The sequence below is a fragment of the Zonotrichia albicollis genome, chromosome 25 (genome assembly GCF_047830755.1).
Source record: "Zonotrichia albicollis isolate bZonAlb1 chromosome 25, bZonAlb1.hap1, whole genome shotgun sequence".
In the NCBI taxonomy this organism is placed as follows: Eukaryota; Metazoa; Chordata; class Aves; order Passeriformes; family Passerellidae; genus Zonotrichia; species Zonotrichia albicollis.
In genome coordinates, this window is record NC_133843.1 from 2,995,625 (window position 1) to 3,013,046 (window position 17,422).

Consider the following 17,422-nt stretch of genomic DNA (forward strand, 5'->3'; position numbering starts at 1 on the left):
GTTTCTGGGTGCCACCAATTCCAGCTCCCAGGAAGGTTTCTGAAGGCTCATTCAGAGCCCTGGCAGTGGCTGGGCAAGGGGAGGTTTGGAATTCTGGCCTCGGCTCCTCCACAGACACTTCCCATGGATGGTGCCAACAGCATCCCAAGCTGCCATCCCACAGCTGGAGTGGCAAAATGGGACATTCAGGACTTTGGGATGTGTCCAAGCCAGTGCAGATGGTCTGTGGTAGAGCTTGGCCCACAATAACACCTTGGATATATATTGTTTTTAAATCAGGTGTAAAGAAAGGATGAAATATTTAATCTAAACCAGTTCCTACTGGTTTAGATTCCTACTCTCCCACTACTGCTGAAATGCCTTTTCACTCATACAATCCCAGAATTGTTAAAGTTGGAAAAGACCTTTAAGATCATCAAGGCCATGCAGCACCACCAGCATGTTCACCACTATTTGTCCATGTTCTGATGGTTTGAGTGTGGAGATGGTTCCATCAGAATTAAAATTCTTCTTGATATTGAGAGGTTCTTCCCCTGAAAGTTCTGTAATAATGGGAACTCAAAAAGGATTTCACCAAATACCAAAACCCAGCCATTTTTAAATACTCCAAACGAGCAGCAAGATCCTGCAGAGGATTTTCAGCAAAATCACCATTTTTGAACATGGATGAAATATTTTCACCAAAATCCTGCTCTCTAAGAACTTTGACATTCAGGATCTGCTATTTTGAATTTTAAAAAGGCGGAAAAAAAGGGTTTGAGAGAAGGAACTTGCCCCTTGAGCACAGCTCTGTCCAAACCAACAAAAGGAAGCTTGTGTTGGCATCTCCATTCCGACTCAGGAATTCCTGACTCTTAAGCCTGTTTATACAGGGCTCCACCACAGCCCAATTTGCACTTCACTGGAGTTTTCTTTCCCCTCCACGTTTATGGTGCTGCTGGACGGGGGGGATTACACACTCTGACTGCACACACTTCTCTGATTGTATCCAAAATTATTATTTTTGCAATTATTATTTTTTGCAATAATAATTGCAGGGAGGTGTCTTCGTTTGGAGGCAGCTTTGTCCCCATGGATGTTTTGGAGTCGTTTTACATTTCTGTTTTAGCTCTGATGGTTTGATGGTCTAATTCTCCAAAATGTTGGGGGATTGCTGATTCCTGGTGAGCACACTGGGATCAGTCAGCATTCCCTGGAAGCTTGGTGACATCTAGGACAGGCAGGATGGATGTTAACTCCAGTCATGTCAGGGTGTTCCAGGCTAGGAACACAGAATTTTTATGGCTCTGGGATTTGCCTCCTGATCCTATTTGCTCTCAGCTACTTTGGAAACCGCAGTTTCAACGTCCATTAGAGCTGGTGTAAAGCAGGGAATGGTTTGGGGTTCTTCCCATGGAAACACAGCCCCTTGTTAGTGCAGCTGAGCTGGAGATTTGGCAATGGGTTGGAAATTTGTAAATGAGTCGAGCTCACCTGGGCATGGCCAAAGCAGGACTGGAGCTCTGTGCCAAAATCTCAGCTGCTAAAATGCACTGGGGCCTCTCCTCTCCTCTCCTCTCCTCTCCTCTCCTCTCCTCTCCTCTCCTCTCCTCTCCTCTCCTCTCCTCTCCTCTCCTCTCCTCTCCTCTCCTCTCCTCTCCTCTCCTCTCCTCTCCTCTCCTCTCCTCTCCTCTCCTCTCCTCTCCTCTCCTCTCCTCTCCTCTCCTCTCCTCTCCTCTCCTCTCCTCTCCTCTCCTCTCCTCTCCTCTCCTCTCCTCTCCTCTCCTCTCCTCTCCTCTCCTCTCCTCTCCTCTCCTCTCCTCTCCTCTCCTCTCCTCTCCTCTCTCCTTTCCTGAACTTCTCTCCTTGAACTTCCTTGAACTGAACTTCTCTGAACTTCCCTGAACTTCCCTTCCCTGAACTTCCCTGAACTGCCCTGAACTTTCCTGAACTTCCCTGAACGTCCCTTCCTCAATTTAACCTGCATTTTCCTTCCACATCCGTCTCTCTCTTGGAGGTTTTTCCTGCTCTTTGGCAGCCAAACCACCTCCCAAATCCCCTTCTGCATCTCTGGGAGCCCCGAGCACCCCTGAGCACCCCTGACCTCCCCTTTCCCATTTTAACCTGCATTTCTTTCCACATTCATCTCTCTCCTTGGAGGTTTTTCCTTCTCTTTGGCAGCCAAACCACCTCCCCCAGCTCTTGGGGGAGCCCTGAGCACCCTGAGCACCCCCATCCTTGTGTGTCCTTGGGTGTCTGTCTGTCCTCAGCCCCCCAGCTCCCCCCAGAGCTGCGGGAGCCGCTGGAATTCGCGGCTGGATCCGGTCCCTGTGTACCCTGCCGGGGGATGCAGGGGATGCAGGGCTGAGGTACTTGACCTCCCTGAATGCCTGCTGACCTGCAGCTAATCGGAGGTGCAGCGCAGCAGCGATTTAATGACTTGTTCCACCACACCTCGGCTGGAGGGGGAATTAAGGAGCGCTGGGGGGGCCTGAGCATCCCGGGATCTGCTCCAGAGGGAATCAATCCTGGGACAGAATTGAGAATTGGATCCTGTGGGTGCCTGTTCCCTCGGCGCCCTTGTTGTCCACACCCATCCTTGTCTGCCAAAACTAAGGGAATTATTCACAGAAGGGACAGAAAACGTTAATATATATATATATATCTAATATTTTTAATACACATAACTATGCAAATATTATCACTGCACTGTTATATTTAGTATATTCAGCAGGACTTGCTCCTTAAGTCAATAGACAAAAATTGTGGTCCCATTCCACTAATCAGTGTGCCACAGACAGTTTGCTTAGCCAAGGATGTATACAATAAAACAAAAATGTGTAAAATAAATAAATAAAAATGGGGGGTTTTGTATGGTTTTTGTTTGGTTGGTTTTTGTTTGTTTGGGTTTTGCTTGTTTTTGTTTGTTGTTTTATAGATATATATTATTATAATGTAAATATAAATTATTAATTATAATAACTTAGCAAATGAATTCTATAATTAACTATTCAGTATTAATTACATTAAATAAATATAATAAAATGTACTGAATTAAATCATTAAATATTAATCAAATATTAATTTTTATAATTATATTATAATTATAGTGTTCAATACTTAATTATAAGTATTGAACATTATAATTATAAATTATGATAATATTATATATATAAAATATTATTATGATTTATAATTATAATATAATTATTGAGGGTTTTCAGCAGAACTGTAATTTAGATTTTTATACATATATATATATATATATATATATATATATATACAAAAAAGCCAAATTACAGTTCTGCTGAAAACCCTCCATCAAATTTCCCAAACATCTGGGTGTAGCTGTGAGTTTTGGCCATTATTATCAATAATATAATATTTATTCATCCTCCTCCTCATCATCATTACAGCAATATGAATTTCTGTTATTTTATAACATTCTTAGCGGCAACACAACTGAATTTTGTTTCTATTCTGTTTTTTCCTTAGCAAATACTGAGTGATCCCGAGGTGACCTCTCAGGAGGGCAATATAAAAAAGGTAGGACATGGCTCAGTCTTGTGGGAGTTGTTTTATTCCCTGGCTTGGAAATGCACCTGGAGATTTTCCCTCCCTTTTGAACTGAGGTGTTGATGGCAATAACGTCGTAAAAGTTTTCCAGCATTTGCTGTTGCTTTTTTGGATTAAGTGTTGTGGTTCTGTTGGCGTATTTTCCTGTCTTTTTGTGATTCCAGTCATTATGAAAGAGAAAATAATAGTTTGAGGTGTTCCTTGACTCTGCTACAACACAAACAGCCGCCAGGCCAAAGCGAAAAACCTCATTTACCTCTTTTCCAGTAAAAGAAAATGTTGGTCCTTTGTTAGAAGTGCTAAATTTTTGGAGGTCACTTCAGCATCAAATGTGGCTGATGTGAAGTCCAAGGGAAAAGGAATAAGTCTGTGAAAGGATAAATTTGAGCCCATGTGATGCATTAATGGCGCTTCTCAACACATTGTGGGGCTCCAGCTGGAGCGGAGAAAATGTGTAAAAATGCACTGGGCTGCACTGGAGCTCAGCATGACACGTTTGGGTGGCCAGGCTGCTGTTTGGGTTGGTGTTACCCTCAGAACACCGAAATGAGGTTTTGTCCCATGTGGATCCGTTGGTTAACAGCTTTGCTGATTGAAGCTTTACAAGTTGGGTTTGATTAGAGCCTCTCGATGGCTGCAGTTTGTGTGTCCTCTCTGAAATAAGGAGCTGTTGTGACTCTTATGTGCAGTTATCTTATAAAGGATGTTCACAGTCCTGTTTGGGAAAGTTTTGGGAGTGGGAAATTGTGACGGTGTTCACAGGGGTCTGAGGATGAGGGAAGAGACGAGGATCTGACTCCATGTTTCAGAAGGCTTGATTTATTATTTTATGTTATATATTACATTAAAACTATACTAAAAGAATAGAAGAAAGGATTTCATCAGAAGGCTGGCTAAGAGTAGAAGAAGAAAGAATGATAACAAAGGTTTGTGTCTCGGACAGAGAGTCAGAGCCAACTGACTGTGATTGGCCATTAATTAGAAACAACCACATGAGACCAATCACAGATCCACCTGTTGCATTCCACAGCAGCAGATAACCATTGTTTACATTTTGTTCCTGAGTCCTCTCAGCTTCTCAGGAGAAAAAATCCTAAGGAAAGGATTTTTCATAAAATGTGTATGTGACAGGAAATCTCTGAGGCTGAACCTTTGCTGCTCATCCTTCAGGCCATGCTCCTTCTCCACTCTTGAAACTAAATGGAATCCCTTGCTTCCCTCAGCCAAAGAGAGTGAAATAAAATCCTTGCCATGCTCCAGAGCCAGGCTGGGAAAAGGGATTTAGACTCATGTTAAAAAATAAAAAATTAGGTTTTATTTCCAAGACTCAGAGGAAACATCCCATGACCTCTCCAGGGACCTGCGGCTGAACTTTTTACCTTGGGCACCCCCATAACTCATGGGGTGTCTGTCCCTGCCTCTGTGGGATCCCTTTGTCTGGACAGACGTGGTGACAAGGTGGCAGGTCCTCATTATGCCCACGCAGCTCCCACAAGGATGGAGGGGATTCTCCATGGCTCAGCTAATTCTTATTCAGTCTTTAATTACGATATCACAAATGAACCCTCTCCATCCCCACCTCCAGGATCTGCAGCACCCCAAAGAGAGCAGGAGTTGTGTGAAGCAGGGAAACACGAGTCTGGCAGTTTTATATGTTCAACCCATGGGTTTGTATTTAAACTTTGTGCTTTTTATATCAAGGGGAATTTTTACGAAAACCGCAGGTCTTTGAAAAATGCCGTGTCCTTAAATATTTCCCTGTACAGCAGGTATAAAACTGGACAATTGTGATATTTGACAAGGGGGGAAGGCCTGGCCTTCCACTTGTGTCTTTTAAATGCATTGTAGAGAAGCACTAGTGGGAGTTTATGAGGTGATAAATTTATTGAAGGATGGGCAGTAGGGTTTTACAGCTGGGGTAAAGGAGGTCAGAGCAGTAAGGTAAAGAGTTCAAGTCTAAACTTTATGGCTTGTGAAAAGACTACTGTGAGACAGCTTTTCAGTCAGGAGAAAATGAAAACTAAAGAATGAGAAATCACTCTGGACAATTTTTGTAGGATCTCTCAATTGTTTGGAAAGTAGCACTCTGGCATTTGGCTCCAGTGGCACAAAACCCTCTCGGGAGCAGATTTCCTTTTCCAGCCCTCTCTAAATCATTCAGTTGTCATATCCCTGAAGACACAATGGTTGAGATTTGACTTCAATTTATTCCTATTCCTTCAGAGATGAGTTGGTGGCGAGAAGGTGACTGAAGACAAATGTAACTGGAGTGGGTGGCCTGATTTAAACTGGGAGGGGAGGAAAGAGACCATAATTTCAGTGGCTCTTTTAACTGCTGCACCCCAGGTTCAGAATTGGGCACTAACAAGGACTAGAAAGAGCCAAAAAAAAAAAAAAAAAAACCCAAAATGCAGAGAAAAACATGTAAAACCAGGAAAAAGCAGGGAAGGGAAGGTGATGGCAGTGAGAGGTGTAGGGAGATGCGCATGAAGCAACCTCTGCTTAAAACTGACCCCAGAACCATCTCTGCTCTTAAGCTCCCCAGGGAAAAAATACACTTTTACATAACTTTAATGAAGTGAAAGGCAGGGAAAAGTCTGCAGCAGAGTCTGTTTTGTAGTTGAAGAAAACAGCGATTTTTTTGGCTTGGAACACAAAGAATAAGTATTTCTCACCATATCCAGTATTTTTCGGTTCATGTTTCTGTTATTTCTGCTGGGACCACTAACACCACAAAGCTGATTTCTTTGTTAGTGGTTGTCTGACAGGACTAATTCAATGTCATTGAAGGACCCATATCCAGGATTATTTTATATGTCTATGCTACTCCATGGGTTGAAATGCAGTGTATACCTAACAAGCTTTCCTGTATCACCTTTGCTGGCTGAAATTTAGTTTAACTTAAAAAAATACACACAAGCTCCTCATCTTGTTTGTTTAATTTTAAATCATCAGTGCTGGAAGCAATATTAAAACAGGAAAGTCACTTATTTTAGTTCTTTTAGTGACCTGAATGAGGACACCCAGAGATAAAAATACGAGTAATACCTGGGGGTTTATTGTCCCCTGCTCCCAAATGTCTTTTTCCCAGCCCATACCCCTGCACTCTGTTTATTTTGCTTAGAAAGCAGCTCAGTGTCCTCTCCCTCTGAATTTTCCAAGCATTTAATAAACTGAGCAAACACCTTGTTGTCATTGTCCCCGTCCCCGTTGTCATTTTCCTTTAACTTTGAGCTGAAAGATTTCCACTTCCTCCAGCAAGGCCTGTGCCCATTACACACCACATTTTTTTATTTTTTTCCCCCCCAAGCTGATGCATTTTTCTCCCTTCCAAGGGTCACTTTGGATGGGGGTTCCAGAATGCTGGGGAAGGATTCTCTGTGTGTGCAGAGCTCCCTGGGCTGGGCTGTTTTTCTGACCGTGGTGACAAGGGACCTCAGGGACTTCTCTCTTCAGTAGACTCTCTATTTAGTTTCTGTTTACTTAGAGGGAATAGCCTGAGGGGCTACTGGAGAGAAAACATCTGTGGGAGATAATCTATAGAGTTATCTATCTATCACTCTTGTCGACCCTGTCTCCCCTGAGAGCAAGCTGAGAGACTTGTAATAAAAAGGCATCGCTGAAGAGGCTTTAGGGACAAATAAAGAGACATGTTAAGGGCCAGCTGAAAAAGGATAGAAGACATTATTAAAGCTCAATAGCCATCTTATCAAAATCCAATAGGATAGGCATTTGGCAAAAGGCTTTAAATTTATTCTTTGACTTTCTGGAGAGCTTGAATTTATCCATTAACAAGAATGTGCTGCACGGGGAGCGGGAGATGCTATCGGCTTCAAAAGGGTTGGATTCAATCTGGCATTGTGCAAAACACAACAAAAACTGAAGACAAAACCAATTTTCCCCCCTCCTCCTCTGGCTGGCCTCATTCCTACATTGCCAAATATTAGAAGCTGTAAATATAATGCTGATGAGGCTGTGGAGTAAAAGCAATTTAAGCAGCACGGTTATTCTGCGCTCGCAAATCACACGGATTTCTTTTTAAAAATAAAGTGAATTTTTGAAAACTGGGTGTGAAAGAAGACTGGGTGTGCCCAGAAATTTTGGCCTTTTAAAAAACCATCAAGGAGCAAAAAAGAAACCCAGGTATGAGGAAAGCTTTGAGCTTTAAAGCAAAAGCAAAACCCCAACGAGCGTTTTGCCGCTGCAGACGCGGCGAGCGGGATGGGGCCATAAATCTCCCCGGGTTTATTATTATATCCAAAATGCTACAGGTCACAGGAACCATCTGATACTTCAGGAGCGCATTGTTCACACGGGGATGATTGATTGATAATTATGATAATTTGCCAAATGATTATTTGGGTATTATGGCCGCGGCCCGTCCCGCCGGGTCGCTGTGAAGACATTTTCCATTTCACGGGGCCGTCAGGAATGGCCCCTGGCAAGGAGGGATGTGGAGAGGTCTGGCCGGGCTCTCCCGGTGGGATCTGGGGGCTGATGAATGATGACCCAGAGGAGTAAGAAATCAGACTTCAATAAGCACTCAGGAAGGTAGTTAGGGAAGAGCAAGGGAGCTGCTCACTGTCTTTTGTGCGGCAATTACTGGGCAAAACAACCTCCCCCAGGCCTGAGCCTTGTGAGGGCAGATTGCGGGTTTGAAACGTTGCAAATTTCAGATTTGAACACTAATTTGCAAGTTTTCAAATTGCACATTTGAACTTGCCTTTGAAATGTTTCAAGTTGCAGACTTGAACCTGGATTTTCAAAGTGCAGATTTGAATTTAGGTCTGCAACTTTTCAAATTGCAGATTTGAACTCGGATTTGAAATATTTCAAATTGCATATTTGAGTCTTGACTTGTAATTTCTCAAATTGCAGGTTTGAACTTGGATTTACCATTTCTCAAATTGCAGATTTGAACCCAAATTTGCAAGTTTTCCAATTGTAGATTTCAAATTAGATTTGCAATTTCTCAAATCGCAGATTTGAACTTGGATCTGCAATTTCTCTAATTGCAGATTTGGACCCATATTTGCAATATTTCAAAGTGCAGATTTGAACTTGGATTTGCAATTTTTCAAATTGCAGATTTGAACTCGGATTTGAAATGTTTCAAAGTGCAGATTGGAACCTAGATTTGCAATTTCTCAAATTGCAGATTTGAACCTGGCCTGCTCTGAGTTGCTGCCTTTGCAGCACAAATTGCATTTCTGCACCTCACAGGGATCTATTGTCATATTATCCCCAGCTCGTGGAAGGTGTGCTCAAACTCTCACTGAGGATTTCCCACAGATTTTGCCGAGTTTTCTTCACTTTTCCGTGTATTGAAGAATCTCCCCCCTCCAGTTTGTGCACAATCCTCATCCTGGATGAGAATTGACACAGAATTGGGGGTTAAAGATGCTCCACAACCCCTTGGGAGGGGGCAACAATCCCAGATTTGGGAGCTAAAGCCCCATTTCTCCAGGGCTGCTGCTTCACAGTTACTACTTTAAAAAAAGAGCTTTAATTTGCTTGTTTTATAGGTTGTATCTTTATGAAATAAAGGTATATTTAGCAGCCACAAACACAGGCAGCTTTGAGTTGATTTTTATAATCTTTTCCTGAATAGACTTGCGTCATTCCAATAAGCCCTGGACAAAAGAGTGGACAGTTGTCTGAGAGTCTTTTTTATAACATTTCTCTCTTTCTATTGTTAGAGAGCTGCTAATAAAAGAACCAGGAGTCCATTAATTCAGTGAATGAACATATAGTAAAGTCAGTTCCCTCTTGAGAACAATAATGTTGCGGTCAGCTTAGGTTTCCATGGAAACTAAGTACTTCTAAGAAGTTTGCATCCTTGATTTTGCTGAAATGAAGCATGTAAAGTAAAAAAAAAAATTAAAAAAAGGTGTAAGGCTGGCACAGAAAAGTCAGCGAAGAAAGTGATGGTTAAATTATTTTGCAGGAATAACACTGTGTGTTGGATTTCTGTGATACAGATGTTTGGGCTGGGTTGTTCAGTGAGTGTGGGTATGAGAAATGGCTCCATGAAGGGATCTCGGGGGGTTTGGAGCCCATAAATCAGGCCAAGTTAAGAGGAGTGGTTAAGGTTGCTCTCTCCATATCTGCAGAACGCTGAGGCAGAGCAGGGGCTGTCCCAGGGCTCCCACACCTGCAGGCTATGAAGTGGTTAATGGCAAATTCCCATTTCTCCCTGGCAAATAATGTGGGGTTTGGGCAGGGTATGAACACCTCGCAGCTCTAAATAAGATTTTTTTTGTGAGTTAAGCTGGTTCTTCTCTTCCTCCATCCTCCAAACCCCGGAGCTGTGATGCTGAGCTGCCCCCCATCACTGATTTATATGATTTATAACCTGTGTCTGATTCCCCTGCATTGCTGGGGCTCAGGAGGTGTCCAGAACGTGCTGCTGAGCTGCTCCCACACATGGCTCAGGTGCCACAGCAGCATCTCCTCACATAAAAGTGTCCCTAAACTACAGGCAGGTTTAGCAGAGGCCACCTTGTCATTTTGATGCATCCCAAGCACAGACACACAGAGTTTGGGCTGGGTTTGAGTTAGAAACTGCATCTATATGGGGGTGAGGAGACAGCTGGAAGAATAAATGATTTAAAATCCTTCCCTGGGAGGGTGAGGCTGTGGCAGAGGATGCTCAGAGCAGCTGTGGGTGCCCCTGGATCCCTGGAAGTGTCCAAGGCCAGGTTGGATGGGGCTTGGATCAACCTGGGACAGTGGAAGTTGTCCCTGCCATGGAATGGGGTGGGATGGGCTGAGCTTTAAGGTCCAGCCCAAACCAATCCATGGGTCTGTGATAAGGAACATTAAAACATTCTGGCTAAGTAATCAGTTATGCTAATAACACATGCAAATTCAAGATTCCTAAACTTTTTTATAACCAAGAGTTTCCTAAATAATGTAAAACCTTCACGTGCTGGTCCCTGCTCCCTTTGCTTGGCATTTGTGGGAATGATCACACATTTCACAGTTTGAACACAAACTAGGAGTTTGAACACAAATTAAGAGTTTCAACACAAATTAAGAGTTTGAACATAAGAGTTTCAACACAAATTAAGAGTTTGATCACAAACACTTTTAACACTTCTCTCCCAATCCTCCTTTTCTCTCTGTGTCTATAAAATTCACTTCAGTGCTCCCCTGCTAAAAACCACGTACACTGTCACACATGAACTACCAACTCAAGGTTGCTGTTTACCATTTTTTAATTGTTTACTCCCATTTTTTAATTGGTTGCATCCCAGGCTCCTTTTCCCTGCTCACCAAAGTGAGGGGATGGCATTTCCACCCCTTGTTGAACACAAATTAACAGTTTCAGCGCAGGAGTTTGAACACAAATTAAGAATTTTATCACAAATTAGGAGTTTGAACACAAATTAAGAATTTGAACACAAGAGTTTGAACACAAATTGAGTTTAAACACGAACTATGAGTTTGAACACAAGTTAACAGTTTCAACACAAATTAAGAGTTTAAGCATGAATTTCAACATAAGTTAAAAGTTTGATCACAAATTAACATTTTTAAATTGGGATTTCTCTCCCAATCCTCCTTTTCTCTCCATGTCTATAAAACTCATTTTATATGTAAAATATATAAAACTCAGTGCTCCCCTGCTAAAAGCGACGTGCACTATCACACACGGAATGCCAGCACTCAACGCTGCTGTTTTTAATTGTTTGCACCAGGCTGCTTTTCCCTGCTCACCAAAGCGAAGAGCTGGCATTTCCACCCCTCCAGTGAAACAATATTCTGGATGATTAGGAGGCATTACAGCCCCAGCTCAGTCAGAAAATGCCAGAATGCCCCAGAGATCCCCATGAATCTGCTGCCAGCCGGCCCCTGTCAGAGCTGAAGGCAGCACTGTCTGGAGCCCAAAATCAACTTCAGGAAGGTCATGTGAAAGAAAATCCTCAGTCATCAGGAAGCCCTTGGCCCCGTGGCCTTTCTGACATTTTCTGACAAACCTTAAATCACCAGAGTAGACAAAACATCACAAATTTTGGAATGATAGCCTGTGGGATTTGGGGGATGTGTGGTAACTTGGAAGGTAACACAGACACACACACAGAGCCCCCTCCCCTCCCTCTGCTCTGCAATTCCTCCTGGGGTGCTGGGCCGAGTGTGCCACGAGGGTTTGGCTGGAATCAGCTCCTGGAGTCAGCTCTGGATGCAGAATCACCTCTGGGGTGCGCTGGGAGCTGGTGCAGCAGCAGAGGAGGGGGCTGCCCTGGGCCTGCTCCGGGTTCTGCTGTGGAACAGGGAAAAATCCTCAGGGTGGGAGGTGGGAGGAATCCCAAGACAGGGAAAATCCTCAGGGTGGGAGGTGGGATCACTCCCAGGAGAGGGAAAATCCTCAGGGTGGGAGGTGGGATCTCTCCCAGGACAGGCTCCTCTTCCACTGGGGAATTTGGAATTGGGTTTTATTTTGTGGTTCCATACCTTATTTTGTGGTTCCCAGGACAGGCTCCTGTTCCAGTGGAGAGTCTGGAACTGGGTTTGTTTGTGTGATTCTCAGGACAGATTCCTATTCCAATGGGGAAACTGGAATTTGTTTTATTGTGTGGTTCCCAGGACAGGCTCCTGTTCCAGTGGGGATTCTGGAACTGGGTTTCCTTGTGTGGTTCCAAGGACAGGCTCCTGTTCCAATGGGGAATTTGGAATTGGGTTTTATTATGTGATTCCATACCTTAATATGGGGTTCCATACCTTATTGTGGGGTTCCATACCTTATTTTGTGGTTCCATACCTTATTTTGTCATTCCCAGGACAGGTTCCTGTTCCACTGGGGATTCTGGAATTGGGGGACAGGTTCCTTTTCCAGTGGGGAATTTGGAATTGGGTTTTATTATGTGATTCCATACCTTAATATGGGGTTCCATACCTTATTTTGTGGTTCCATACCTTATTATGTGGTTCCCAGGACAGGTTCCTGTTCCGGTGGGGAGTCTGGAATTGGGTTTTATTGCGTGGTTCCATACCTTAGAGAAGGCAGATGGTCCCATGAAGCTCCCCTGGGTGTGCAGGACTGGGTTAATCCCATTGGAAGGAGAATTTGGAGCTCCCTGGATAAGCAGGAAAACCTGGGGAGGGATGAAAGGGGAGGGTGGGGATGAGGAACACCAGAGGAACTTGAAGTTGGGTCCAGCCCTGATGGTGCTGCTGTAAAAATGAAGCCAGAACACAGAGAACTAGGTGCCACTGAACAATAATTAAATATAAATATACATAACAAAACAAAAATACTTTTTTATTTTGGTTTTTTTTTCCTATTTTGCACTTTTTTTCATATTTTAGAACATATTTTTCATAAATCAAGGTTCTGCAGAGCAGGGAAAGTGAGACTGCTGTCCCACACGGACAACAATACATATTGATAGATTTTGATTTTAGATTCTACTAGATTTCTATGAGATGTTAAAATACATGTTCTGGAAAAAATAAAAAGAAAACAACTAAGTTTATTTTTTACAGGACAGTTTAGAGAAAAAAATAAAGAAAAATAATCAACATAAGTCAGCTTCACTGTGATGTTCAGTTTCCCTCTGGAAATTTCAGCTCTGTAAACATGTATATAAATATATATAAATATAATAATAATAGTAGCAGCAGGAGGAGTCTAAATTAAGTGCTTAAATCCTTTCTTGGCTAACCCAAGCAATTAATTTTTTTTATTACTTTTTTCCCCTCCTCATTTTTGACTGTAACACAGAATATAGACTAGAAATACCAAAAGCTGTGGAATAGATTAGAAACTAATTTATAAATTTCAGAGGAAATTGTCCTCCTGCTTAATGTGACCTTATAAGTAAACTGAAATTAAGAAATCTTCTGTCGTCTGGAGGTATCCCCTCTCCTAATCTTCTGGAGTTAGCTGATTATTTTAGGGATTTGTTGCCGTGAATTCTGGCCTTGGGGAGGGGAGGTGAAATTGCTGCCCAGCATTTTTCCAGCTCATTAATAACTGCTGCAGAGATAGTTCTGCACTGCTGCTGTCAGGACATCTCAGCCCTTGCTTGGTGCGAGGATTTCTTCTGTTCCAGAAGAATAAATTGCAACTCCTAAAGGAATTGCTTCTCTGAGTTTCCACTGGAATTTCAGCTTCAGCTCCTCTGCCCTACAATGTTGGTTCTTCCTCACAGAAAGTCTGGGAAAACTCTGGAAATTTGTGTCAGTGCTGCTGCCTCAAGGTAGTTTTTAGGACAGGGATGAATTCTTCTTTCCTGAAATATTCAATTTAAAAATGAGTCAAGAGGAATTTTAATTTTTCAATGTTTACCTTTCCAATCATTAATATTTATATGTAAAACCAGGAAAATCTTGACTTTCATTGTTCATCTCTTCCCTTAATATCTGCTTGAGCTTTTTCCCCTCTTTCTGCAGTGCTGCCCAGAAATAAGCTGGACTTTTCTCCTGGTTATCTTGGCCAATCCAAGCAGTCTCTTGCTCAGCTCCAACTGCCATGAAATGGAGATTGATCATTTCCTGGTCATGAGAATCTTAAAATAGGTGAATTCTGGAAAATATCTGTGCTGGGGCTGGGTTTCCCTTGTAAATCCACCCCAGGGAAACACCCTCAGCTGGACACTCAGCTCTGTCTGGGTTTGGGATGTCCCTAATTCTGACCTCATCCCTTTTTCCTGCCTGGCTGGCTCTTCTTCCCCTCAATTCCTGTTGGGAGCAGAGCAATCCTGGAGGGTTATTTTTGGATTTGCCGGGATCCTCGTGGCAGGGAGGGATGATGAATCTGACTCCATGTTCTCAGAATGCTAATTTATTATTTTATAATACTATATTATATTAAAGAACACTATACTAAACTATACTAAAGAATACAGAAAGGATACTTACAGAATGCTAAAAAGATAATAATGAAAACTGACTCTTTCCAGAGTGAGCTTGGCCCCAATTGGCCAAAGAGTGAAAACAACTCACACCAGAATCCAATGAAACAATCACCTGTGGGTAAACAATCTCCAAACTCATTCCACATGAGCACAACACAGGAGAAGCAAATGAGATAAGAATTGTTTTCCTTTTCTCTGAGGCTCCTCAGCTTCCCAGGAGAAAAATCCTGGGCAAAGGGATTTTTCAGACAATGTGAATGCCACAGGTTGTTTTCCTGCTTTCCAGCAATGCCAAGCAGGGAGGATTTGCAATTTTTCCTAAGGAGGTTGTGCTGTCCCTGAGTGAGATCCTTCCTCTGAGGCTCTGTGTCTGCTGATGACTCCAACATGTCCTCGAGCTCCAACAGCAATTTATTCCTGGCACATTGGATTTGCCAGCCCCTTTGCCAAGAAAAACTTGGGATTGGGAGAGTGTCCCACCCTCCATTCCAGCTCTGCTGCTCGCCATGTGCTCCTTTGCTCTTTCCTGCAAAGCCCAGAGCACCCCCTGATAAACCCAGATACAAACTGGACACTCCTGGAGTAGGAAATGTGGGATTTAAATCAGGTTTATTTTTCCAAGGCATTGTTATGTCAGAGACATAGACATAGATATAGATATAGATACCAATAATATAGATATATATTGATATAGATATATAGATTATATAGAAGAAGAAAAGAAGAAGATGAAGAGGAGGGGGAGGAAAGAGAAGAAGAAGAGGAAGAAGAAGAGGAAGAAGAAGAGAAAGAAGAAGAGGAAGAAGAAGAAGAAGAGAAAGAAGAGGAAGAAGAAGAGAAAGAAGAGGAAGAAGAAGAAGAAGAGAAAGAAGAGGAAGAAGAAGAAAAAGAAGAAGAAGAAGAAAAAGAAAAAGAAAAAGAAAAAGAAAAAGAAAAAGAAAAAGAAAAAGAAAAAGAAAAAGAAGAAGAAGAAAGCTGCTGAGCATCTCATTTCACAGGTCTGCTGTTGTAAAACTGCAAAGTCAATGTGGTGGCACAGAAGTCCTTTAAAAAAATTAATTCGATCTGATTTTGTGCTTATGGAGGAAAATTTCTTTAAAATAATGTCATGCTGTAAAAGAAGCAGTTGAAATTCATATTCTGGATTTAGGGCTGTTCTTCTTTGGCATGCACAGAACGGGACCAGCCCAGGAGCAAGGTTTGGGTTGGAGGCTGAGAAAAACGAGCCCCTGGAATAGCTGAGAGCTGAGCAGGCTCTCTGGGGAGGAGATAAAATCCCTGTCCCTGCAGAGAGGCTCACACAAATACCTGCCAGGCCGGCCTGGATCTCCACAATCCTGCATGAGAATGAGGGGCAGCGGCACCACTCGGGTTTTCATGGAGCTCCTGGGTTTATCTTGTTTATCAGTGACAGAGGGAGGCAGCAGCCCCAGTGTCCTTTCATTCCTGCACGTGTGTGGGGAAAATGCGAGCTGGGGGCACTGAAAGCTTTTTTTCTCTTTTTAGGCTCTTTTTGCCTCTCTTTAATGGTGCCTGGGAAGTGTCGTGCCCTTTGTGTTCGGTTTTCCTTATCAGCCGAACATTTTTCTCCGTTTTCAAGTGGGTTTGGTGCTCAGGAGAGCTGGCAGGTGGGGAGCAAGGTGATCTGAGGGGCTGAAAGTGGCTGAGTTATCCAGCATGGAAACCAGTTGGTCCAGATTCTAAAATGTGTGGTTGTACACTCCTGGATAGCAGAAAAGCAGAGGAAAAGGAAGGAAAGGGAGGAAGAGAGAGAGGAAGAAAGAGAGAAAAAGAGAAAGAATGAGAGAAAGACAGAGAAAAGGGAAGGAAGGAAGGAAGGAAGGAAGGAAGGAAGGAAGGAAGGAAGGAAGGAAGGAAGGAAGGAAGGAAGGAAGGAAGGAAGGAAGGAAGGAAGGAGAGAAAAGGAGAAGGAAAGAGGGAAAGAAGAAATAAGAGAAAGAAAAGAAAGAGAAGGAAGGAAAGAAAGAAAAGGAGAAAGCAAAAGAAAGAGGGAAAGAAAGAGAGAAAAAGAGAGAGAAAGAAAGAAAGAAAAATAAAAACCATAATTTCTAATAGTTGCAACTGTAAGCCAGAGTTCTGAACAATCTATTAAGTTAAAACAAGCATAATAGAACATGGAATAACAGCTGCAAGTGAATGCTGGAACACTCAGTGCTTTTACAAAGAAGACTGAAGGTGTCGAAGCATTTTTCTGTTTCAACATGGCAGCTCTTTGTCCTTGTGGCTGACATTGCTGAGTTTCTATGTATTCGTTGCACTGGGTGGAAACATCCTTTAACTGCCAGACAGCACTTACCGATAAGCCACCAATTAATAATGTTGATTTGAAAAGCCCGAGAATAGGTGAGAAAGCAAAGTCCTTTGCTAAGTCATATTTGCACAGTATTAAGAGTCCCCTTTTACCTGGCCCAGCAAACACGGCATGGGGAGCTCCGTGCCATTGAAAAGCTGAGGGACTCTAATGATATGTGCAACTGATAATTGCCACTCCTCGCTGCTCAGCATCCACTTATCGTGCCTTTTGTGCATACATACCTTTGCAACAGGCAGCTCTAGTTCCCTTTCCTAAAGAGCCAGAGCAGTGGATTATTAATTTTTTTATTTTTGGTGTTTGGGGGGTTTTTTGTTTTGTTTTTTTTTTTTGGGGGGGGGAGGCGTTTTTTTGTGTTTTTGGTTGGTTTTTTTTTTTTTTTTGGCTTTTTGGGGTTTTTGAGGTTTGCGGGGTTTTTTTCTTTTTTCGTTTTTTGGAGGGTTTTTTTTAGGCTTTTTTGGGAGGGGTTGATGGTTTTTTGGTTCTGGGGTTTTTTTATTTATTTTTGGTGTCTTGTTTTTTTGTTTTATTTTTGGTGTTTGGGGTTTTTTTGTTCTGGGGTTTTTTTGGGGTGTTTGGGGGTGTTTTTGTGCCTTTTTGTTTTTTTTTTTTTGTTTGTTTTGTGGGGTTTTTGCTGTTTTCATTTTTTGGGGGGGGGGGTTAGGCTTTTTTG

General features: G+C 42.6%; 1 protein-coding gene across 3 annotated transcripts in view; it reads left to right on the forward strand.

The window, feature by feature from the left end:
• PRDM16 (PR/SET domain 16) overlaps positions 1–17,422 on the forward strand; it is a 291,780-nt gene that overhangs the window by 145,690 nt on the left and 128,668 nt on the right. For all 3 annotated transcript variants that reach the window (XM_074558403.1, XM_074558404.1, XM_074558405.1), the window contains exon 3: positions 3,475–3,525. In XM_074558403.1, coding sequence (XP_074414504.1) covers positions 3,475–3,525 — 51 coding nt within the window. The remainder of the gene's footprint in view (positions 1–3,474; positions 3,526–17,422) is intronic.